This window comes from Aristolochia californica, unplaced genomic scaffold (assembly GCF_029961685.1).
Source record: "Aristolochia californica isolate CCGP_79_NKW_82.1479 unplaced genomic scaffold, dmAriCali1.0.hap1 SCAF_3, whole genome shotgun sequence".
Lineage (NCBI taxonomy): Eukaryota > Viridiplantae > Streptophyta > Magnoliopsida > Piperales > Aristolochiaceae > Aristolochia > Aristolochia californica.
The window spans coordinates 7,251,578-7,276,398 of NW_027181992.1; the positions used below are offsets into that span (position 1 = coordinate 7,251,578).

Genomic DNA, 24,821 nt, shown 5'->3' on the forward strand with positions numbered 1-24,821 from the left:
TGAGAAACTGGTGAAATAACCGAAGAGGTCATCCACCTCAATCAATTGACCATCAAGAAGGGGGTGTTGCTGAAAAAGCTCAACCCATGTAGTTATCGTTGAATGCTATCTGTCATCCACCCATTCTTGTGCATTAATGTCAATGGGATAGGCTCCTTATTCTCCTCTTTCCATTTATGAACAAACAAGGATCACACCCTGTCCTCTGTCAATGATGAGTTTAGCATAATGAACAAGAGGAAGAGAGGCCTTCCCTAGTTGACAAATTGAAGGGAGAACAACAACCCACTTTCACCTTTACTGACCTCTTACTTTTATTGCATCTATTTTTATTTTAAAATTGTTACACCATTTATTATAATTAGGGGTGGCACCGAGTTGAGTTGAGCCCGAACCTGCCTATGTTCGAGTTGAGCTTGATTTAAATATTTCGACCTCGAGCTTGAGCCTAAAATTGTAATGGAGCTCGAGCCCAACATACATTTAAAACTTTTCGAAAAATACATGTCAAATAAATTGTTTATAAAATTATGCGTAAATTTTACATAAAAAGTGGCATACCTTTTACATAAAATTAGGCATGACCTCTACAAAAAATTGGGAATGACCTCTACTTAAAATTGGGCATAAGGGTGGCATTGAATCCAGCTGATTCTGAACCTTCCTATGTTCGACCCAAGCTTGATTTATATATTTAAAATCCGTGCTCGAGCCGACCCTAACCCCAAGCCGAGGAAAGGGGTCTAGCCGTGCCGGCGAGGACCTGATGGCGGCGAGCAATTGTCGATGGTGACTATAGCGGACGGAGTGGCTTGGTGGTGACCCCCCCCCCCCCCCCTTGCTCTTGCTCTCGCTCCCGCTCCCGCTCTCGAGCCCGTCAACGAGCCGGCTCATGAGCTTTCAAACAAAACCATGGTTCGGTCGACCTCGGCTCGTAAACACAAACAAACTTTATCTGGATCTCGAACTTGATTTGAGATCCAGATAAATCTAATCGAACCGAGCCGAGCTCGAGCCGCTTGCAAACCGGCTCGGTTCGATGCCCCCCCTAATTAGAATCATTTTGATTTATTATATTTTACTATTGTACTATTATCTCTATTTATAAATAAAAAGGGATAAAAAAAGACACCAATAAAGTTCAATGATGAACTCACAAAATAAGAAAATAAATGTATAGTAACAAAGAATTGACTTTAACTCATTAAAATTCAAAATTAGTGCTTTAATAGGCAATTGGGTATACCTAACTCACATAGACTTAAGTCCATCCTTTTCTCATTTCAATAACTAAATATATAGTGTTGTTCTACATCATAGTTTTAATTTCAATATCATATGAGTCTCCTACATTTTAATTTGAAGGACTTGCATCTAATAACCTAATAACCTAATAATAGTATTTCCTTTTTAGCATTAAGGAACCAAAGTTCTTTTTACCTTGGGGAAAATACTTCTTGAGCAGGTTTTTTAACACTTCCAATGTAGAATAAAAAAAACAACGTTCTGATATATTTTTTCAAACTTGCTTAAGAACATTATGAAATCGTAAAAGATCTTCTAATGAAAAGGAATGAGCAACCTGCATTTTAAAATAAAGTCATTAAGAACTATTAATAATTGTCTTCATTTTAGCTATTTTAAGTAATTGATTACATTGGGTAGTTTTTTAGGATTGGTGTAACTATTTGCTTGTGCTAGGATAATTAAATTTGCCTATTCATAGGTAATTTACAATGGACTATAATGTAAACAAGTACTTCTTGCAATTGGGTCAAGCCTTGAGTAGGCAAGATCATCCTCACCTTCAAATTATTTATGAGAAGTTATTGTGGTTGAGGAGTAGAAGTTGAAAAGTGTTGTTTGCTAAAATGCGTACCATAAGACTTTGTGTAGGTAGGTGGAGTTGAAAATCCCTTTGTAGATTCATGTTGGTATGCTTAGCGAGCTATTGAAAATCCTTGTATAGGTCTAGGCTAGTGTGTCTAGTTAGTTGTTGTAAATCTAAGTGAGAGAGTGTTGTTGTAATTAGGCTATTGTAGTTAATTGTCTGGCGTACGTCCTTATATGATCAACATTGTAATTGGTCTTAGAGGCAATTTGATGTAGATGTTGTAGAGTAACCCAAACTTAGTTTAACATCAAAGTGTTAAACCATCTTTGGGGTAGGGTAGACTAACAACCTAAAATTCTATTTGTGCTTTGTGTATGATTGTTTTTGCAAGTACTATAGACCAATATGCATAAACGTAATCTTTAAAATTGATATTTCACTTTTAATTAGATAAGAACACAAAAAAACTAAGAAAAAAGGCTTAAAATTTAAATTAAAGCTGAACAAACATATTCTTGTTCATTAATGTCAATGGGATAGGCTCCTTATTCTCCTCCTATTTATGAACAACCAAGGTTCACACCCTCTCCTTTGTCAATGTAGAGTTAAGCATAATGAACAAGAGGAAGAGATGCCTTCCCCCATTGACAAATTGAAGGGAGAACACTAACCCTCCCTACGCTTTGATGACCTCTTACAATGGTTGCATCTATTTTTCTTTTATAAATGTTGCACCATTTATTAGAATGATTTTGATTTATTAAATTTTACTATAGTATTATTATCTCTATTTATAATTAAAAGGGATAAAAATGAAAAAAAACACCAATAAAGGTCAAAGATGAACTCACGGAATAAGAAAATAAATGTATAGTAACAAAGAATTTCATTAAAATTCAATATTAGTTGTTAAATTGGCAATTGGGTATACCTAATTCATATGAACTTAAGTCCATCCTTTTCTCATTTCAATAACTAAATTTATATTGTTGTTCTATATCATAGTTTTAACTTCAATATCATATGAGTCTCCTACATTTTAATTTGAAAGTCTTGAATCTAATGACCTAATAACAGTATTTCTTTTTTAGCATTAAGGAACCAAAGTTCTTTTTAACCCTAGGGAAAATACTTTTTGAAAAGGTTTTTTAACACTTCAAATGAAGAATAAAAAAACCAATGTTCTGATATATTTTTTCAAACTTTCCTCAGAACATGAAGAAATGAAATAAGATCTCCTAATGAAATGCAACAAGCTACCTGCAGTTTAAAATAAAGTCATTAAAAACTATTATTAGCTGTCTTCATTTTATCTATTTTTAAGTAGTTATTGAAGATTGGTGTACCTATTTGTTTGTGCTAGGATAATTAAATATGCCTATTGAGAGGTAATTTACATTGGACTAAAATGTAAGCAAGTACTTCTTGCAATTGAGTCAAGCCTTGAGTAGGCAAGATCATCCTCACCTTGAAATTATTTATTAGAAGTTACTGTAGTTGAGGAGTAGAACTTGAAATGTTATGTTTGCTCAAATGTGTAGTATAGGCAGTGCTAAAAATCCCTTTTGTGGATTTTGGCTGGTATGCTTAGTGAGTTGTTGAAAATCGTTGTATAGGATTAGACTTGTGAAGCCTAGTGAGTTACTAGAAATCCCTTTGTAGGTCTAGGCTAGTGTGCCTAGTTAGTTGTTGTAAATCTAATTGAGAGAGTGTTAACTTAAATAGGTTATTGTAGTTAATTGTGTGGTGTACGTCCTATTACGATCAACATTGTAATTGGTCTTAGAGGCATTTTGATGTAGATGTTGTAAAGTAATCCAAGCTTAGTTGAACACAAAGGTGCTAAACCATCTTTGGGGCAAGGTAGACTAGCAATCCAAGAATGGATTGTGAACCACCTGAAATTTTGTTTGTGCTTTGTGTATCATTGCTTCCACAGGAAGCAATCACTATAGATCATTATGCATAAACGTAATCTTTAAAATTGATCTTTCACTTTTAATTAGTTAAGAACACATAACAACTAAGAAAAAGGACTTAAATTTTACATTGAAGTTGAACAAACATATTCTTGTGCATTAATGTCAATGGGATAGGCTCCTTATTCTCCTCCTTCCATTTATGAACAAGCAAGGTTCACACTCTCTCCTCTATCAATGCAGAGTTTAGCATAATGAACAAGAGGAAGGGAGGTCTTCCCTCGTTGACAAATCGAAGGAAAAACACCAACCCTCCCTCCCCTTTGGTGACCTCTTACTGTCGTTACATCTATTTTTCTTTTAAAAATGTTACACCATTTATTACAAAGATTTTGATTTATTATATTTTATTATAGTATTATTATCTCTATTTATAAATAAAAATGAAAAAAATGAAAAAAAAAGACACCAATAAAGGTCAATGATGAACTTACATAATAAGAAAATAAATATATGATAACAAAGAATTCAATTTAAATCATAAGAATTCAAAATTACTGCTTTAATTGGCAATTGGGTATACCTAATTTAGATGGACTTAAGTCCATCCTTTTCTCATTTCAATAACTAAATTTATATTGTCGTTCTACATCATAGTTTTAATTTCAATATCATATGAGTCTCCTACATTTTTACTTTGAAAAATGTGCATCTAATAACCTAATGATAGTATTTCTTTTTCTGCATTAAGGAACCAAAGTTCCTTTTTACCTTGGGGAAATACTTTTTGAGTAGTTTTTTTTAACACTTCCAATGTAGAATAAAAAAAATCAATGTTCTAAAATATTTTTTCAAACTTGCCTTAGAACATGATGAAATGGAATAAGATCACTGATGAAATGGAATGAGCTACCTGGGTTTTAAAATAATGTCATTAAGAACTATTACTAGTTGTGTTCTTTGTAACTATTTTTAAGTTGTTGATTACATTGGGTAGTTACTGAAGATTTGTGTAACTATTTGCTTGTGCTAGGATAATTAAATCTGTCTATTGAGTGGTAATTTACATTGGACTATAATGTAAGCAAGTACTTCTTGCAATTGGGTCAAGCCTTGAGGAGGCAAGATCGTCCTCACTTTGAAATTATTCATGAGAAGTTATTGTGGTTGATGAGTACAAGTTGAAAAGTTGTTGTTGAAATTCCCTTTGTGGATTTTGGCTGGTATGCTTAGTGAGCTGTTGAAAATCCTTGTATAGGGTTAGACTTGTGAAGCCTAGTGAGTTACTAGAAATCCTTTTGTAGGTCTAGGCTAGTGTGCCTAGTTAGTTGTTGTAAATCTCAGTGAGAGAGTGTTATTGTAAATAGGCTATTGTTGTTAATTGTGTGGTGTACGTCCTAATACAATCAATATTGTAATTGGTCTTAGAGGCAATTTGATGTAGATGTTGTAGAGTAACCCAAGCTTAGTTGAACACGAAGGTGCTAAACCATCTTTGGGGTAAGGTAGACCAGCAATCCAAGAATGGATTGTGAACCATCTAAAATTCTATTTGTGCTTTGTGTATGATTGCTTCCTCAAGCACTATAGATCATTATGCATAAACGTAATCTTTAAAATTGATCTTTCACTTTTAATTAGTTAAGAACACATAACAACGAAGAAAAAAAACTGAAATTTTATATTAAAGTTGAACAAACATATTCTTGTGCATTAATGTCAATGGGATAGGCTCCTTATTCTCCTCCTTCCATTTATGAACAAGCAAGGTTCACACTCTCTCATCTGTCAATGCAGAGTTCAGCACAATGAACAAGAGGAAGAGAGCCTTCCTTCATTGATAAATTGAAGGAAGAACAACAATCCTCCCTCCCATTTCGTGACCTCTTACTTGGTTACATCTTTTTTTCTTTTAAAAATGTTACACCATTTATTAGAATGATTTTGATTTATTATATTTTACTATTGTACTATTATCTCTATTTATAACTAAAAAGGATAAAAAAAAAACACCAATAAATGTCAATGATGAACTCACAGAATAAGAAAATAAATGTATACTAACAAAGAATTCAATTTGAGTCATTAAAATTCAAAATGAGTGCTTTAATTGGCAATTGGTTATACCTAATTCAGATGGACTTAAGACCATCCCTTTCTCATTTCAATAACTAAATATATATTGTTGTTCTACATCATAGTTTTAATTTCAATAACATATGAGTCTCTTACATTTTTAATTAGAAGGACTTGCAGCTAATAACCTAATGATAGTATTTCTTTTTCAGCTCTAAGGAACTAAAGTGAGTAGTTTTTTTTAACACTTCAATTGTAGAATAAAAAGAATAATGTTCTGAAATATTTTTTCAAACATGCCTTAGAACATGAGGAAATGGAATAAGATCACCTGATGAAATGGAATGAGTTGCCTACATTTTAAAATAATGTCATTAAGAACTATTACTAGTTGTCTTCATTGTAACTATTTTTAAGTTGTTGATTACATTGGGTAGTTACTGAAGATTGGTGCAATTATTTGTTTGTGCAAGGATAATTAAATTTGTCTATTAAGAGGTAATTTAGATTGGATTATAATGTAAGCAAGTACTTCTTGCAATTGGGTCAAGCTTTGAGTAGGCAAGATCGTTCTCACTTTGAAAGTATAGATGAGAAGTTATTGTAGTTGAGGAGTACAAGTTCAGAAGTTGTTGTTGAAATTCCCTTTGTGAATTTAAGCTGGTATGATTAGTGAGTTGTTGAAAATCATTGTATAGGTCTAGGCTTGTGAAACCAAGTGAGCTGCTAGAAATCCCTTTGTAGGTCTCGGCTAGTGTGCCTAGTTAGTTGTAGTAAATCTAAGTGAGAGAGTGTTATTATAAGTTGGTTATTGTAGTTAACCGAGTGGTGTAAGTCCTTATACGATCAACATTGTAATTGGTCTTAGAGGCAATTTGATGTAGGTGTTGTAGAATAACCCAAGCTTAGTTGAATACAAAGGTGTTAAACCATCTTTGGGGCAGGGTAGACTAGCAATCCAAGAATGGATTGTGAACCACCTAAAATTCTATTTGCACCTTGTGTATGATTACTTCCGCAAGTACTATAATTAGGTTGTGTTCGAAACAACGAAAGACAAGATAAAAGAAAAGGAGTTTTTTTTTCTCTTGTTGGTCCATGGAAAATAAGAAAGAAAACAAAAGAGAAATATGGTGTTTCTCTTTTGGATGCACAAGGAAAACAAAATCTAAGAAAAATTACTTGTACGTTGGGCGAGCTTATTGCACCGTGTAGGAAGGAAACGGAGCGTGGTTTGTCGTCCAAGGACGATCTAGCATACTATCTGAAATATAAAAAAAAAACACGCCCAATAAAATATTCTCTCAAAATTCTCTTTCTTTGCTTTTCTCTCCAAATTTTCTTGCTAATTTCTCTCCAAATTCCTTGGAAGATTTCTCAAGTTTTATAAAAACCCCTGATGTTTCAAGTTTTATGAAACCCTCCATGTCTCTGTCGATAGAGGGTAGAGTTACTCATGGCTCTAACGTTTAGTATTTAACGTTCTACGAAGTTTGTAACGGAACGAAGAAGAGAGAGCCGCGAATGAAAGACTTCCACCAGCATTTTCCAGGTTCGCCATGTACATGACCAGTGGGAGCCATGGAAGAAACGCTTCCGTTGGTGGTCCGTCTTGAGAGAGCTACTATGTTCTTATTGGATCCGAAAAGGCCTCGGCAAGTTCCCACCTAGCATCGTCTGAATTCTGGATAATATCTAGCCTCGGTAAGATGAAATCTAATCCTTTCTACTTAAAATAAACTAAAAATTGAATTGGAACGACAGCACCATGGAACAGGAAGAACTCATGGCCTAATATGCAGCCACACCGGCATATCCCATCCTGATCGACCAATTATCCAGAACAACACAACGCACAAAATAGTTCCTATCGGCTTTTGGATATTTCCGGCGGAGGATGAACCAGGCGATCGAGCCTTCTCATGTCTCCGAGTGTCGATCATGACCTCGAACCTGCAACTATCGCGTGACGGATCCATCTTCGTGATGACCGAAAGATTCGAGAACTGACACGCGCTCTTCTGTTGATTCGCAGTTTGATAATACTTGTTGAAGGCGTAAGATGGATTGCTCATCGCGTCCAATCCACCACAAGAGGAACTCGTTCCGAGACTGGTACAATCGGCATATGTGCAGGCTTCGGCGACGATCTGCGGTAAATTCGCGTCCATGATGCTCGCGTCCGGCGACATTACGCACCATTGCCGATCCAAGTAATTCACATTCTTTGCCGCTACCAGGTTTCTTCCGTTTCCGAGGTCTAATGGATACTTAATTGTGCCGTCGTAGTAGAAGATACCCCAGTGCCGCTCGAAGTTCCCCGGCTCGATGCTCTTGGCATCCTCGTCGATGAAGCCGAAGAGATAAGTCTCCGGCGGTTTTTGCCTTTTGGGTGATCCCTGGCCTTGACTTAATTTGTTGAGAAGGCCCTGATTGAACTTGCTGGCATACTGTATATTGGCATTCTTGTCGCCGTCCGTTGGCCACCCTACTTCTCCGATGATGACTTCGACGCTTGGGAGGCCGTTCTTCTCCAAGGCAGAGATGAGGGTGTCAAAGGCTGCGTCGAACACGTTAGGGTAAGTGATGGATCCGTCGACGATGGGATTGGCAGCACCGGAGAAGAAGGCGTAGTCCACCGGAAAGTTTGGGTCAGAGTAGAGATTGAAGAAAGGGTAAATATTGATGGTTAACGGTGCTCCGTTGTTGAAGAGGAATTTGATGATTGAGACCGTGAGGGTGCGAATTTCTGCTCGAAAATCGCCGCCGGATGGGAGGCCGCTCTGAGTTTCGTAGACGTCAGCGTTCAGCGGAACCGTCGCCTTCACCTGCTTTCCTAGGCCGGCCTTGATGATCGCTGCTTGAATGTTCTGCAGGGCGGGAAAGGTCGTCTGCGTGAACATACCATTGTAAGATGTTAAAAATGGTTCGTTACCAACAGCAACATACCTGCCAGACAAAAAAATTGATATTCTTCAGTTACCAGTTTTCAGTTTTCAAGACTGTAATTAATTAAAAACACTGGCAAAAAAAATAAAATTCAAATAGGCGAAGAAGATCCTGACCTTATATCAACTCCGTACTTGGAAACGTACACGGAAACGTTCTGCTGAACCCAATCTTCTGCAGCTCGAACACTTCCTGCCAATGGTGCCAAGAGATCATTAGGAATCCCGACCATGACCTCAATATCAGAATTTCCCAGACTCCTCAAAACCATAGGATCAGCTTCAAAGAGCTTCACCTTCTTAAGCCCATTGTCTTTGAGAAGCCTCACCACAATATCCGCCGGCAAAGGATGCGAAGCTCTCGTCCCCCAATTAACGCCGAGCCCCTCTACAACGAATTGCCGACATACCGCCCAGAGAAGAAGACAGAACCAAAACCGGCCATCAACACCACTCATTTCTCTGCTTCCAGTGTCGTTTCTTCGGTTTCTCTGGTTTGAGAGACTTATAAGGGAAGCGGGAAAGTTGTCAAGTGTCGTGAAGGAATTTGCAGGGAGACGAACAAGGGATAAAGATTCGGAGAGAAACCCACCCAGCAGAGAAGGATTGCAAGTCTTTTCCTTGGCAATTGTATGAAATCGGCCAAGTAATGAATGGATTGTACTTGTTCGTTTAAGGTCGAAATTGCTAGATGCCTTTTTTTACAGCGAACTCGACACGTAGCAGCAGCCAAATGGAGACGTGATCATCTTTCCTTGTTGATAAAAAGTCCAATCAAAATATCAATTCGACGCGCTTCCTCTGCTGTATGTGAATTTGGGAGATGGAAGCGCACAAACACGATTTGATTTTTTGAGCTTTTTTTCAAAGATCAAAAGCTGAAAAAGCTTGCCATGTGTGCATACCTGCTCAGCTCAAACAAGAAGTCTGATGCAAGCAGGGGACAGTTTGTAATTTGTATGGTCACAGAGCCTTACAGGGAAATAAAATAATAATAAATTTTCATTGAAAATATATTCTTTTTTGCTTCTAATTGTGAACCATAGCTCCCAGAATTGAGCAAGGGCTGAAACTTCAACTCGAGCCTATACAGGAGTTTGAACTCGGAGCAAAGTTCCTACAACTCAAGTTTGACTTCACTAGGACGAGGGCATGAATTTGGGAGGGGCAACACCATCCTTCCCAATATTCTCAAAAATGGAGGTGGCTCTATTACCCCTCCCTCCAATAGAGGAGGAGGGTAAAATTGGCAAATTGAAAACAGGATTTGGGTTTCTCCTAGTGAATTTTGGAACTTTACTTGGAGAGGTTACCCACTTTTCTTCCTTATCTTCCTTTCTTCCCTTATCCCTCTTTTCTTCCTTTTTTTCCCATTTTTTCTTCTTATCTCTTTGTTTTTTGCCCTTTTTCCTCCTTTTTCTCTTGTTTCCATATAGAGAAGGGCAAAATTCAGAATTAGGCAACAGGATTTGGGTGAATTTGGGAATTTTGCTAGAAGAGGTTCTTATTTTTTTCCAATTTCCCCTTTTTTTTCTTTTTCATCTCCTTTTTTCCTTCTCCTTTGCCTCCTTTTTCTCTCTCCTTTTCTTATTGGGCGATGGGTGGTGTTTTTTATGTTTTTAATCCATTCTTTAATTAATTATATGTTTTAATTATATTTTAATTATTAAAATATTGAAGTGCTATGAAATATTTATAATATAGCGAGGAGAAAATACCCATAATGAAGAAGGGGGAATACAATAGGACCCATCATGAAGACGAGGGAATACGATAGGACCCTCGCATGGATTTCATTTCATTGTTCATCTTTATGTCTTGTAGAACAAGTCACCATTTTGCTAGTTTGAGTAGTTGAGGGTAAAGTATTAGGACCATAAGTTTGATCATACATAAGTATAATAATATTGTGAACATAATGTATATAAGAGAACATAATTCAATGTAGAGTCAAAATAATAACATAATGCAATAAAAAAACGAGCACTACGATCTAGGTATGTGGAGCTTGATATAGGAACACTAAGGGTTGGGTTTGTCTCAGTTGCCTCTACCCAGGAATGTCTAACCATCTTCCTCTGAGTTGACTACACGTATAGAGGAAGACTTGTGGGAAACTAAGGAGGTGTTATCCTAGACTAAGGAGCAGTTGAGAACTATAATGTCATCATTAGGAGTTTGATCGTCGTGTTGAGGAGCAAGAATGTAAGACGAAGAACTTAGATTTGCATATGCAATTGTTCTTTGAGCATATACAAACTCAGAACCAGCCACCCCCAAACCCTCTTGCTGATAGTGTATAGTTTTTTTATATAATTTATACATTTTTGTATTTTAATTTTTTTTAAATTTGTAAATTTTTTTAGATTTTATTATACATAGTTTTTTTATTTGATTATATTTTTTTTGTTAATGAATTCATTTATTAGACAGATAAAATTGAAAAAAATGATAAAAACTAACATTAAAATTGCATAATCACTAGCAAAAATTCAAAATAAATATTAAATGTACAATTGCATAGTTGCTCTCGAGCTCAACTTTGAACTCATTTCAAATTCTTGAGCTTGAGCTTGAGCTTGAGTTCTATTTGAGGCCAAGCTTCAACTCAAGCTTGAAGTCTTCAAGGTAAAGCGAAGCTCAAGCCAACATAGGTTTGAACTTGGCTCGACTCAATGCCACCCCTGTTTACTCCTCAATGCAAATGAACATAATAGTTTATGAACCTAGACTTGACATTTTGATCCCCATAACAATTATCAAAATTTGAAATCCTTGTCCCTCAATTGGCATCCAAAAGTAGGTCCATAACATCTCACTTGGCATCCCAAGCGCGATCCACACCATCTTGCTAGTATTTTAAGAAGGTCCCCATGATTCTCCTCTGGCCACCCACTTGAGGTCCAAACTCCCCAGGGCATTACCGTATTTTGGATCTAGAGATCCACATGTAAACTACTAAGAGATTTTGAACACCTAGATACTCTTTAACTTTCAAGTTAGTAGGGCCCATACTACTCACCTTTACGAAGCAAGGCCAATGGTGATATTCAATTAAATATTGTATGTTTTTTTTCTTTACTCCGTATTTGAAAGTCAACTCACAGCACCAACCCTTAAAGTTGCAATTCCCTCTAATGAAATACAAAAAGTTAGACCATTAAACTACCTCATACTAAGCTACTCCAACTTGATGCTTATAAGGGCAAAAATCACGTTCTTATGTGGCCGACGTGTATGTATGAACGGTGAAAATCGTCCACAAGAGAGGAGAGGTGGTTAGTTTTAGGCCCTAAACCCTAACATATTGCAAAGGGGTGTATTCTATGTCACATAACATGCAACATTTGAGATATATCTGGTTCTTTTTACATAAAAAGAAATTCCATCACAATAACACACATCTTAACGTGACATGGTCGTCTTAACCCTGTCTAATGGGCACAAAAGTTGTCATATTTGACACCAATCTTAGGTTATAGTAAGAAAAATCTACGAGTGAAGCTAATTGAGTGTTAAAAACAATTAATTATAACAACTAAAGGCATGGTGGTTATTACAAGAATATTTAAATAAGTTATCACAATTACACACATCTTAACGTGACATGGTCGTCTTAACCCTTTCTAGTGGGCACAAAAGTTGTCATATTTGACACCAATCTTGGGTTGTAGTAGGAAACAAAGAATTTGGTTGGCACCTAATCAAAGATACCATTAATTAATGGTCCCTTTCATGCATGGAAAAAAATCTTCTTTCTTTAGGGAGGGGTTTAATTTGCTCCCACTTCCGAGTCACTTTCGGGTGGACGTGCAAGCATCAAATTTCTTCTTCATAACTAGTCGAAGAAAATGATCAAAAATATGTTTATACCGTGACATGTATGATTTTCAATTCAATGGTCGATAGGATTCCTATCTGTTCGTCAGAATTTCCACCCGTTTTTATTGAAGACATCGCATCCGCTCAATCATCACTCCTCTGGATCCAACGGCTCTCTCGCTCGCTTTCCATTTCATAATTGTTAGTAATCACCACGGTTTGTGGCTGTCGAACTACGACTCTCAGCACCGAAAGTGCTCCACCAAGGAATCCTAGCCGTCCACTTTGACACCCACCCATTCGACCACTTGTCTCACCCCGGACCCACACCACCTCAGCCCTGGCCCACATCCAAGTTCCTACTTCCGCTACTCATTATTCAATCTCCTTCGTCAAACAATCAAAAACACCACCGACACCGACAGGCACGTCGTGCTACAGCCTGTAATCTGCCACGTGGCGTTTTAGTGACGTACCAAAAATGTCCCTGTGTTATGGTCAGCATACCGGAGAAACGACGGCAGCGGCGTGGGTGGATTTGTGAAAGCCGAATTAACGATGCTCTTAATTACAGTAAAAGCGTGGCTAGGTTTTTAAACGGCAAGGGCAAAGTGCAAAGCCATTTGCTGTAGTCCAGTACAAGCGAGGCTAGCACTGAAAGAGACTGATTATGACGAAAATCGCTGGGAGATCGACGAAAAGCTGATTCGTCAAATGAAAATGGTGATACTTGAGATTTGCAGAGATTACGTGGAACGCGGATCCTCTCGTTGCTTTTGGTAACTTTCAGCGAGCTGGAGTAGTTCCAAAGCTCAAATCCGTTTGCTGCTCTGGTAGGAATCCTGGCTCGTTTCGATTCAGAAATGACATACGGGAAGCTGAGTTTCGGTCGCCTACGCCGGATCCATCAAGAACACTGATTCTTTACTCTTTTATTCTTTACGCTCCCTAAATTTAAAAATTTTCTTTAGTTTCCTCTGGAAAGAGATTCGAAACTTGGAACTTATTAAGTCGGTATGAAGATCTTGGAAAGGAAAATAATAGAGATTTTAGCAACGTAATACGCCCTTCTTTTAGTATAAAGTAAAAAAGAATTGCGAGACGAGATCAAGACTTTTTGCTCCAGAAAGGTGAGCTTCGGCAAGGCTTGGAACGTTTCAGCTGGAATCCGTGAAATCGTGGTTCGAAAGCAAAGATTTCTCGCAGAAAAGGCCGACTCTGTCAGAACATTCTGCTGAGAGCTCCGTAACAAGGTATGTAGACCAGTTGAATCTACGTCGATTAAATTAGAATAAAGAGAAGCAAAAGTAAAATACCATCTGCCACGGAATTTGAGATTTGTCTATAGTAAATCCGGCTGACACTGCAATAAGGTGAGAAGAACAGGAGAGCTTCATTTGCTCTAACGGAGGAGGAATCTAATTAAAAGAGTAGTAAATGATTGCCTACTTGAAGTTCTTGTGAAAATATCTGGAATTTACGTCTGGATTCGGTACTCACTGCCGGCAAGGAGTGAAAATGTAAGTATGCAACTGGATTTAGCCGGAATATTTGGTTCCTATGCCGCGAGCCATTCGTCTGGAAAAACTGACAGGCAAAACAGTAGAAAGAAGTGGGAAAGGGCGTGGCGGAAAGAATTAAAAAACTCTTCTTTAACGATCTTTAACGTTGACGGTGGAGTGCAATATGCCGTCATTTTGTGGTTAATTAAAATCAAACTTGACGCAGTAACGCCCCTTCTTTTGTCCCTATATTGAATCATCACCGCTTATCTGTTTCTTGTAGTCTCAAACAAATGCGTATACTCTTTCAACGATCCAGCGAAGCATTCCAGCGCGGTTCTCGTGATAGTGACGCCGTCAATGGCGATATTTCTTCTAACTCTGCTGTAAAAGAGTTGATTCGAGGCTTCGAGCTGTGAGAAATTAGATTATACTTTGTATAGTCACGAATCCTAAAAAGCGCGTCGTTTTTCTTTATTTATTATTTATTAGTTTTTTGTGGTTTTGGATTCTTCTTGCAATTCGTGTCTGCTTTACTTCATCTCAGTATATATAAAATCATTCAAGAACAAAAAAAAGCTTAGATTCCTCTACGAGGAATTTGGAGGAAAAATGTTGAAGATTTTGGTGTTCGTCTTCTGCATTTCGATTTGGAAACCCGTTTCTGTCAATGGAGCTACAAGTTCAGACGATGGTATGTTTTTTCTTTTTCTTTTTTTGGGGTTTTTGGTTTTACACCTTGTACATTTTCTCTTGTATTATGTTCTATTGTCCTTGTTCCGTTGTCCACCTGCCCGTTGTGTTCTAAATCTTCACAGAACTTTGTCCCACTATATGAAATCCTTGTAATCTCTGCATTGCTGTTACTGGTGATGTACTGATTCTCGATTCTATATCTCGTGCGCATTTGCTATTTACCGTTTCGAGTGCTTGATAGATGATCTGATGTAGTTTACTGTGGGGATTTCGGGTAGGTTGAGGAGTGAGGATTTTGCTTTATGGAGTGGAAAGCGCAGTTTCATCCCCCGAAAACTTATGTTTTGAGCTTATCATTTTTTAGCCTTATTTTCTTTTCACAAAACCTTTTTATTTGTTCTCATTTGGTGTTTGTGTATTATTATCTCCTTGTTTAAATGCTACAAAGAGCTGCATCTTGTGTGTACTCATTCATTCATGAGAATGTTAGCTGAAAATATGAATGCGCACGAGATTGTATTCCTGAGTTGGAGTAGGAGAGATTTGCTTTTATTTTTGTTTTCGTTTCCTTGTGTAATAATAGCATTATAGAGCATTACAATTTTTATATCGTCCTCGTTTGGAATTGTGATAAGACCTGACGACCTAAGAGTTCTTTTCATTTCTTTATGACTTTTACTTATTCCTGCTTGGTATCTTGGAGATGCATTTTGATACATGCACTTCAGATCTATTATATGTTGCTCTGATTCTGGCATTGAACTGGTTGGCAGTTAAATTGATTTAATAGCTCACAGAGTTGTGTAGAGACAGTAACTGACATGATCTTGTTGATGGACAATCTGCGGTAGTCTTTTTCCTTAAATCTTAACTCAGCTCCAAATTGTCTCTTTTTTGTTTCACAGCCTCTGCTCTAAGGATCATGTATAGCAGCTTAAATTCACCTTCTCAGTTAACTGGATGGAATGCTAATGGTGATGATCCGTGCGGGCACTCATGGAAAGGTGTGACTTGCTCTGGTAATAGAGTAACTGAGATGTGAGTTGTTACTTTCCCTGTTTCTGATTGGGTTTTTTGGGTATCTGCTCATTATATTCTTGTCTGACCTGTATCTTCATCCATGTGATTGGCCAGCAAACTCTCAGGATTAGGTCTGTCTGGTTCTATGGGCTACCAGCTGACAAGTCTGACATCATTAAATATTCTGTGAGTGCCGTTGTCATTGCTACCTTCAAAAGTGAGCATTTTATTTTTTCTTTACGTTTTGGGTCTTCTTTGAAATAATATTGATAAACTCATGCAGGGACTTGAGCAACAATAATCTTGGAAACCAAATGCCATATCAACTTCCTCCAAACCTTCAACAATTGTATGTTACTAAAAAGAGTGAAGTTTTTTTTGTTGAATTTTTCAGGTTATTATCTAATGTCTTAAAATTTCAGAAATCTGGCTGGAAATATGTTTACTGGAAACGTGCCGTATTCAATTTCTCAAATGACTACTCTCAAAGTCTTGTGAGTTAGCTTTCTTTAGTCTACTCCCTTTGTTTTCTTCAATGTTATTAAAGTTGGTGCAAATAAAGATTGTGACGTAATGAAATTGTTGTTGAATCTAGAAATGTTGCACACAATCAACTGCAAGGCCAACTGCAAGACATGTTTGAACAACTCACCAGCCTTTCCACATTGTGAGTGACCCTCCTTGACTGCTTTATACCATCTGTAACAATTCTAACCTTCTTTAAGTGGTTTTTCTTCGGTTAAGTACCTTGAACACTTTATTTGTTTATTTGTTTATTTATTTATTTAGTTTTCTTTGTACTAGTTGCTTCTATTCACTAGAATGTGCTTGAACATTCTGTTAGTAGTTCTGTTATATTGCATCAGCCATGATCAGTTTGATGTCATAAGCTTACTAGTTTCCTTTCTCTTTTGTTTTTGGTGGCTATAGTTGTCTCAGATGCCCATGCTCGAATTATGTCTGTTGAAACAATGATCTCAATGATTTGTGTTTGTTATTTAAGTTGTCCTGATAACTTTTGACTAGAGGCAAAGTATTTCCCTTTTGTTGGTTTCTTAGTTATTTCACCTTTATGATTACTCAAGAATCCTTTCTCTATTGGTGGCTTAGGGATCTTTCCAACAACAATTTTACTGGTAACCTCCCTGGGAGTTTTAGCTCCCTGTCAAGTATGAATTCCATGTAAGGAGAAAAAATGTGGTTATTTGCTTGAAGTGTTACTTTTTTATCCAATGCTCATTTCCCTCACTGTTGATTTTTTTGATTCACATGTTTTCAGGTATTTGCAAAACAACCAATTTACCGGCACCATTGATGTCCTTTCAACTCTCCCTCTTCACAATTTGTGAGAACTTAACCTCATTTTCTTTTCCATTTTGATTGGTGATGATGCTGTTAAGCTAACAAAGTAATTCATCTGCCATGCACTCAGGAATGTGGCAAATAACCACTTTACTGGATGGATTCCTGACCAGCTGAAAAAGATAAATTTTCAGTGAGTTCTTTACAAAAACATAAGTTGAATGTGACTTCTTTAGGACGGTGTTTGTCCTCTGTTGTCGCCTGTGCGAACAGGACTCATTTTTTTCTCTTTTGCAGGAGTGGAGGCAACTCATGGTCATCAGGGCCTGCACCCCCGCCACCTCCATATACTTCCCCTCCACCAAGTAGGAAATCCAACCCAGGTGGCAGGTCTGGTGGAGATAGTGGTCATCAGGAAAATGGTTCAAGTGGAAAAAAGTCAGGCATAGGAGGTGGAGGTGTGGCAGGAATTGTGATTTCTATTTTAGTTGTTGGTTCTATAGTGGCATTCTTCTTGTTTAGGAGGAAAGCCAGAAGTCACTTGAGTGAGAACAAACTTGACCAAGATCGTCCTTTCACTCCTCTTGCTTCGAATGAAGTTAAAGGTGACTCATTTTCATCATACAAATTTGATATGCCTACTTGGTGGGGATGCCAGTATGCCCATCGGGCCCCAGTGGACCCACCAATTATGATTGAAATTATTTTTATAATTCCTTTTATTTTTGGTTTATTTTTCTTGATTTTATTGGATTTGATCAGATATGATCTTATCTTTTTAAATTTAAATTTAAAATTTATTTTTAGTTTATCTTTCTTGATTTTATTGCATTTGATCAAATAGTGATCTTATCTATTTTAAAATTTAAATATCAATTTTAGTTATTTATAGGCTGTAACAGGATGTTGAAAGGAGTTTTTTATGATGGATTATTAAAATTCCCTCCCCTTTTTTCTTCTTCTTCCCCTTCTTCTTCTTTCTTCTATTCTTCTTTTTCTAAATTATTCTTCTCAATTCTCCTATTTCTCATTCCAATTCTTCTTTCTTTCTTTCTGTCCTTTTTCTTCCGTTCTCTTTCTAATTTTATTAATTAATCGATATCCGCATACAACAATTAAAATAGTGTCTTGTCTCGCATCAATTTGGTATCACAGCGAAGATTCATTAGCCAGCATTCTTCTGCAACGGCCACTGAAAATCACAATCTTCCAAGCTTGTTGCTTCAAATCCAACCCAATTTCAATCTTCCTCCTCTATTCCCCTTCTACCTCTATTTTCTGGAATTTTCTCCCAACCAACTGTTTCAAAGCACCATTGCCAACTCAACGATGATCACTGAGCGCCCCCCCACCCTCCCTGGCAATGATTTTAGTTACTCGCACGTGCAAAAAAAATTTTGAAAAAATAGAAGAAGCAAAACCACAAAAAAAAAAAAAAAAAAAAAATCCTTCCCATTTGCAAATTTTGGTTTGCTTTCAAATAAATCTGGGGCATTGTTTGTTGAGGCACTGTCCAAAACCCAAGAGTTAAACTCAACGAGGTCGAGGTTGAGTTCTCCAACAGCTAGAGAATTGGTGGGGATGCTAGTATGCCCATTGGACCCCAATAGACCCACCAATTATGATTGAAATCATTTTTATAATTAATTTTTATTATTTTTAGTTTATTTTTCATGATTTACTAGATTTGATTAGATAGTGATCTTATCTATTTTGAATTTTAAAGTTCAATTTTATTTTTAGTTTATCTTTCCTGATTTTCTTGGATTTGATCAAATAGTTAAATATCAATTTTAGTTATTTATAGGTTGTAACAGGATGTTGAAAGGAGTTTTTGATGATGAATTAATCTCCCTGTTTTTGGTCTCTTCCTCCCTCCCTCCCCTTTCTTCTTCTTCTTCCCCTTCTTCTTTCTTCTATTCTTCTTCTTCTAAATTATTCTTCTCAATTCTTCTATTTCATTGACATTTTGTTCTCAAAAAAATTCTCCTATTTCTCATTCCCAATTATTCTTTCTTTTTCTCTATTTTCTTCTCTTCTCTTTCTAATTCCAGCAATTAACTGATATTTGCATACGACAATTAAAATCGCACCTAGTCCCGCATCGCTACTGCTTCATATCAATGGTCTCTAACATCAAGAGAATTCTGCAGTATTTCATTCCATAGTTTTACTCCTTTAAATTGTTGTACATTGATTATTCATGTTCATTTGTGTCCAAATACTTTTTAGAACTTTACCATCCTATGATGACAGAGACCAATAGACTGGTCATTGGTTCATCTTATTTTTCATGTTTATTTCTGTCTGGGTGGGTTTTTTAAAGGGTATGGCCATGAACTCAAAGTCATTAACCATTTTACTGTCGGTTACAGGCTGTCGATGCCATGTATAAGTGATGCACAAATTATGTACAAATACTTTTACCACTTTGAGATCAAGTTCAGCTATTCATTTAATCTTGTATCGGCAATTATCATTTATGCCTTTAGCTACCACCTTTTGTCTGTATGCAGGCTGTTTCAAGATTAACTGATGCATTTGTTTAATTATGTCATCATGTACTTGCAGAAATAAAATCCACTCAATCCACTTCCTCTGTTAGCATGGCAACGCTAGAACCACCTGTTTCAGTGACCCTTAAGCCTCCTCCTATTGAACGGCACAAATCTTTTGATGATAATGATTTTTCAAGCAAAATTCCAGCTCCTGTTCCAGTTCGAGTTCCGGTTCCAGTCAGAAAGACTAATACAACTTCCATAGGTGCCACCATGTATTCAATAGCTGACCTGCAAGTTGCTACTGGAAGTTTCAGTGTAGATAATCTTATTGGTGAAGGATCAATAGGGCGTGTATACAGAGCACAGTTTGACGATGGAAAGGTTTTTAACTTTGTCTGCAAATACTCTTATTTTTCATTTAGTATCTCTTTTACCTATGCATTTGCACCTTGCTACATTGACTCATGGGTGAATATGAATATTGCCATACTTCTGTTGATGACATGGGTTCCCTAATCCTGGAAATTGTGTACCACTTACTGTTTTTGATTCAAGCATTAACTTTTTCTCCAGAAAAGCCTTTAACAACTTATTGTGAGTCTTTCCTTATTTAAATTTTCTCCAAAGAGATTGAATTTATTAAAAAACGTATTCCAACTTATTTTACTAGTTTTCTTGTATGGAGGCAGTTGTTGCGATATCACGGCACCTTGTATTTTAATGTTCATTTTATTTTACTATCTTTTCGTACTTAGTTTTAGTTTCTCCTTGTTCTAATAACAATCAATGCGATTATATCTGTATTTGCTGCTGAGATGTGAAGGTTTTGTGACATATTAAGTGCATAACTGTATGAATCTTTGAATGGGATCCACAGATTTTGGCTGTGAAGAAAGTAAATTCATCTGCCCTACCAAATCAAGATCCTGAAAAATTCCTGGAGGTGGTTTCAGATATATCCCGTCTGCATCATCCAAATGTTACAGACCTTGTAGGATACTGTTCTGAGCATGGGCAGCATTTACTAGTTTATGAGTTCCACAAAAATGGCTCTCTGCATGATTTTCTTCACCTTTCTGATGAGTATAGCAAGCCATTGACATGGAGCTCACGTGTCAAAATTGCTTTAGGAACTGCAAGGGCACTGGAGTAAGTTAATTTCTGCCTTTAAAAGTCAAACTAAGTAGACATTGCTAAAGGGTATTCAAAACTGATTTCTTCTGAAGATACTGCATAACTGTTCCTTTTTTTCCCACTCCTGCAAACAAAGCTGTTGAAATGTTCTAGAAACCTTTCTCAAAACAAATAAAAATCTCTAGAAACCTTAGGTTGGATCTCTAAATTTAACTATTTTTTTAAATAAAACCTTAAATATCTTAATATTTGCAATTTTATTCTTGTCCATTAATAAAACCTTTAAAAAGTTTATTGTCCATAACATGTTTTTACACCTTTTTATTTCATGTCACCTGGCTTGGCAAACTGAATTGATCTTTCCACTAGAGGTGTCAACACGTTTTTGTTTAAACATTGACTACTGCTGTCAAAATATTCTTCAATTGATGGAAGTAAGAATTTATTTTCAGTCAAAGAATTGCAATTTTAATGCAATTTTCCAAATTTCGTGTGCCTGAAGCATGAGATAACAAATATCAACGGGGCAGTTTATGTATTCCGACCACTTTGGGTTTCTTTCTGGTAAATATCACTCTATTTGGGTCTAGATAATGTTTTCCTTACATGGTGAATTTGCCTCAGGTACTTACACGAAGTCTGCTCCCCTTCTGTTATACATAAGAATTTCAAGTCGGCCAACATTTTACTTGACTTGGAGCTCAACCCTCATCTTTCGGATTGTGGATTGTCTAGTTTTATTCCCAATTCAGAACATGAGGTAATCTCTGTGCTGTTTGGTTTTATGTTGGGATGTTTGGAGAGGAATCGGTTACCTGGTGAATATTTCTGCATGAAAGACAGACAAATCAGTTCTTAAATTCTTGGAAAATTTTTGAGAGTAGGTGATATTATAGCCCAATTTTTAGGCTTCAGTAGGCAATTATTGTTTAATAGAATTTTATGTGACTCTGTTAATGTGGCTGCCGTTTAACAACCTTATACTTAATTTCAAATAAAGAGGACCAATAAGAATTTTGCGAAGGTGAAGTTTGGGTTCTAGGGGCTCCTGCATATGCCCCTATTTTCTGGTTACTGAGGTATGATCTTCTTATTCACATAACTTTTAGCTGACACCTGGTCATGTTTAGGCTGGATACAATGCACCAGAGGTTACCATGACTGGCCAATACACCATGAAGAGTGATGTGTACAGCTTTGGGGTCGTCATGTTGGAGCTTCTGACTGGGCGGAAACCTTTTGACAGGTACATTTATATATTTTTCAAGCAGATGTCTGAGTAAAGAAAATCTTGATTGATTATGATTTTGACATCAAAGCTGATAGACATACATGCACAAGTTGCTCAAATGGAGCTTTACTGAAGCAGACCTGCACTTCTGATAAGCAGAACAGTTTGGTTAGAATATCAGACCTTTACTATGTCGGCAAAACCTAAGTGGATTTACTCATTTTTTAGTACAACATGTCTTTGTATCTTCATGTAGATGGGACATTGCAGAAAACACATCCTTTCATTCTTTTACTTCTATTATGTTCTCATACAGTACGACTTGCGCATTTGTGCAATCTGTATTACATTTTGACTTATCATCTCCCTACACAAATCCTGCTTTTTTCTCCAAAAAAAAAATTCTGCTTTTTTTAAAGGTGAACGTTTTGGTAACCATTAAGCTGTTTAAGTGCATCTCTTTTGAAATTTTTTATGTCTAAGGGAATATGAAGCAAAGTATCCAAATCTGTTCTCATATGAGTCATTTTTCTTTGTTGCTAAGATTTCCTACAATTTATGTCACAGCTCAAGAGCAAGATCAGAACAATCATTAGTTCGATGGGCAACACCTCAGCTCCATGATATTGATGCACTGGCTAAGATGGTTGATCCAGCTCTTGAGGGACTCTATCCTCCCAAGTCACTTTCTCGATTAGCTGATGTTGTTGCTCTCTGTGTTCAGGTAAGCATAATTACGAACTGGTTCACATCTGCATGTATCGGGATTGATAGCTAATAAATAGATACATAGACAGATAAATAGGTAGATACATGCACATATTATTCGGTCAATTGTTGGATAGATGATAGGGATAGGGATAGGGAAAGAGGGGGAGAGATATATGAACTATTCATCCTAAGCTCTGCATAATGAGTATTATTGTTCTTTGTGATATTATTTTGTATTCATGAGAGATTTTGCCTTTTTCTGATTAGATGAACAATTTGAATTCAAACTTAGTTTAGATATTTTAAAAAAAATTACTTGGGATACTTTATTACTGGCTAAAATTGATGTGTTCCAATGTAAATGTAACTTTATGTGTGAGAACAATTTGTGCTGTTAATTGTTCTAACTGTATTTTTTTTAAGGGGCCCCAGGACGTTCTTAAATTTTTTATTGATGCACTGTCATGTTTGGTCCTCCCCCTCTTTTCCTTGTTGGTCCCTAAACTGCACACACTACAGAGCATTTTTAGAGGTCAAAATCGGGCAGGTTTATGTGTTGACAGATTCAAATTTTTGTTCTAATGATTGATGTTGGCTAGCTATCAGCCTGGCCTCTTTTACTGGCCTGGGTCTTGCGGCTGGTTCTAATTCCACAGTTCAGTTTCCATGTATGTTCTTTAGCTATCAGCCTAGCCTCTTTTACTGGCTTGGGTCGTGCGGCTGGTTCTAATTCCACAGTTTAGTTTCCATGTATTTTCTTTTCTACTAGTAATTCATGGAGTCATATTTAAAAAAAGAAACAGAAGAAAATCGAGGAGCCATTAAAGAATGAGATGACATAAATCATCAACGTGATCTTAATTTCGTTGCTGACATGAATCGGATAATTAAATTTCTTGTATTTTATATCCAATGTAAAAAAAAAGTGAACCAATATCCTAGCAGCTGTCTGTACCTATGCCTTCTGCTCCTAATAGGCCGGTCTTTTGGGATGTATTGGCTAGGTGTTTAACAATCTTGTCTGGGTATATAAAAGATTTCAAACCATCTTTAATATGATGACTTGTTGTTTTCAATAAATTTATGTGCACGTATACTTATAGAATAAAAAAAATTATGCCTGCCGTGTATGCAAGACGCATGGAAAATTTTAATAATTTTTTTTCTGCTGGGATATGTATTTATGCATGTATATGTGTGACTATATGTATCCATCTATATATTTTTGTTTATATAAATACATGCATATATGTGTGTGTGTATTTATAAAGAATAATTTTGTCACCTTGTTATTAATTGAAAGTGTACCTGTAAGGTGCCACGCACTTGCTACATGTAGTGAATTAGTAATCTTTGAGCATTGTTTAATCTCTAAAATCATCTATCAAGTTGATGTTTTACAATTTTACATTTTCATGTGGGTAATATAATTTGTCATTTGATGGACTCAAGTTGTATGTTTGGTGGTTTCATTGTGTATAAATCTCAGAAACAGTAACTATGGTAACATGCAGGTGTAAATGATTCGTATGTTAGATACAATCCATGTTTCGTTTTTTACATGAAATCGGTATTGTATTCCATTAGGTAGCTTCAGCTGGCTTAGCATTCATATAATTCTTGATTGTATGTGAATATTGCAGCCGGAGCCGGAATTTCGACCACCCATGTCAGAGGTGGTTCAGGCACTGGTAAGATTAGTGCAGCGGGCAAACATGAGTAAGAGAACAACTTCTGGAGAGGAGAACAGGGCTTCCCGGCGTACTAGTGATGAGACAGGATAGCATATTTTAGTGCATACTATGTTGTGGTTAATCTATGATCTGTTATAATTTTTATTTGTGTCAATATGGAGATCTCAGTGCGTTTTGGATACATACAGAGTGAGAATTTCTTGTAAGTTGATGCTTTTATATTGTATGTATGTCAATAGCCTTCTGGGAGGCCTGATCCTCATACAAGTTGCTTTTACGAGCGTGCACACGCGAGTGTGTGCTCTCCTGTTTCTCGCATGCAACTGAACCGTTTTCAACTTTATTTTTCTTGGACCAAAACTTTGATTTTGATCCTCTACTCATGGTATATAATGACAATTACAGTTTTTTTAAGGTTCTTTATAGATGAA

General features: G+C 36.6%; 2 protein-coding genes across 2 annotated transcripts; one reads left to right on the plus strand and one right to left on the minus strand.

The window, feature by feature from the left end:
- Nucleotides 1-7,538: 7,538 nt before the first annotated feature.
- Nucleotides 7,539-9,285, minus strand: LOC137960191 (glucan endo-1,3-beta-glucosidase 5-like). Its single transcript, XM_068807719.1, has 2 exons — nucleotides 8,895-9,285; nucleotides 7,539-8,778 (listed from the first exon to the last, which is right to left on the minus strand). The coding sequence occupies exons 1-2, from the start codon at nucleotides 9,233-9,235 to the stop codon at nucleotides 7,614-7,616; spliced, it is 1,506 nt and encodes a 501-aa protein (XP_068663820.1). The 5' UTR covers nucleotides 9,236-9,285; the 3' UTR covers nucleotides 7,539-7,613.
- Nucleotides 9,286-13,403: 4,118 nt separating this feature from the next.
- LOC137958393 (protein STRUBBELIG-RECEPTOR FAMILY 7-like) lies at nucleotides 13,404-24,639 on the plus strand. The gene is made up of 17 exons (XM_068805382.1): nucleotides 13,404-13,852; nucleotides 14,385-14,795; nucleotides 15,703-15,835; nucleotides 15,932-16,003; nucleotides 16,101-16,166; nucleotides 16,240-16,311; nucleotides 16,413-16,484; nucleotides 16,928-16,999; nucleotides 17,097-17,162; nucleotides 17,250-17,312; nucleotides 17,417-17,724; nucleotides 19,691-20,001; nucleotides 20,498-20,769; nucleotides 21,379-21,514; nucleotides 21,885-22,000; nucleotides 22,553-22,709; nucleotides 24,340-24,639. The coding sequence occupies exons 2-17, from the start codon at nucleotides 14,714-14,716 to the stop codon at nucleotides 24,478-24,480; spliced, it is 2,139 nt and encodes a 712-aa protein (XP_068661483.1). The 5' UTR covers nucleotides 13,404-13,852; nucleotides 14,385-14,713; the 3' UTR covers nucleotides 24,481-24,639.
- Nucleotides 24,640-24,821: the final 182 nt, after the last annotated feature.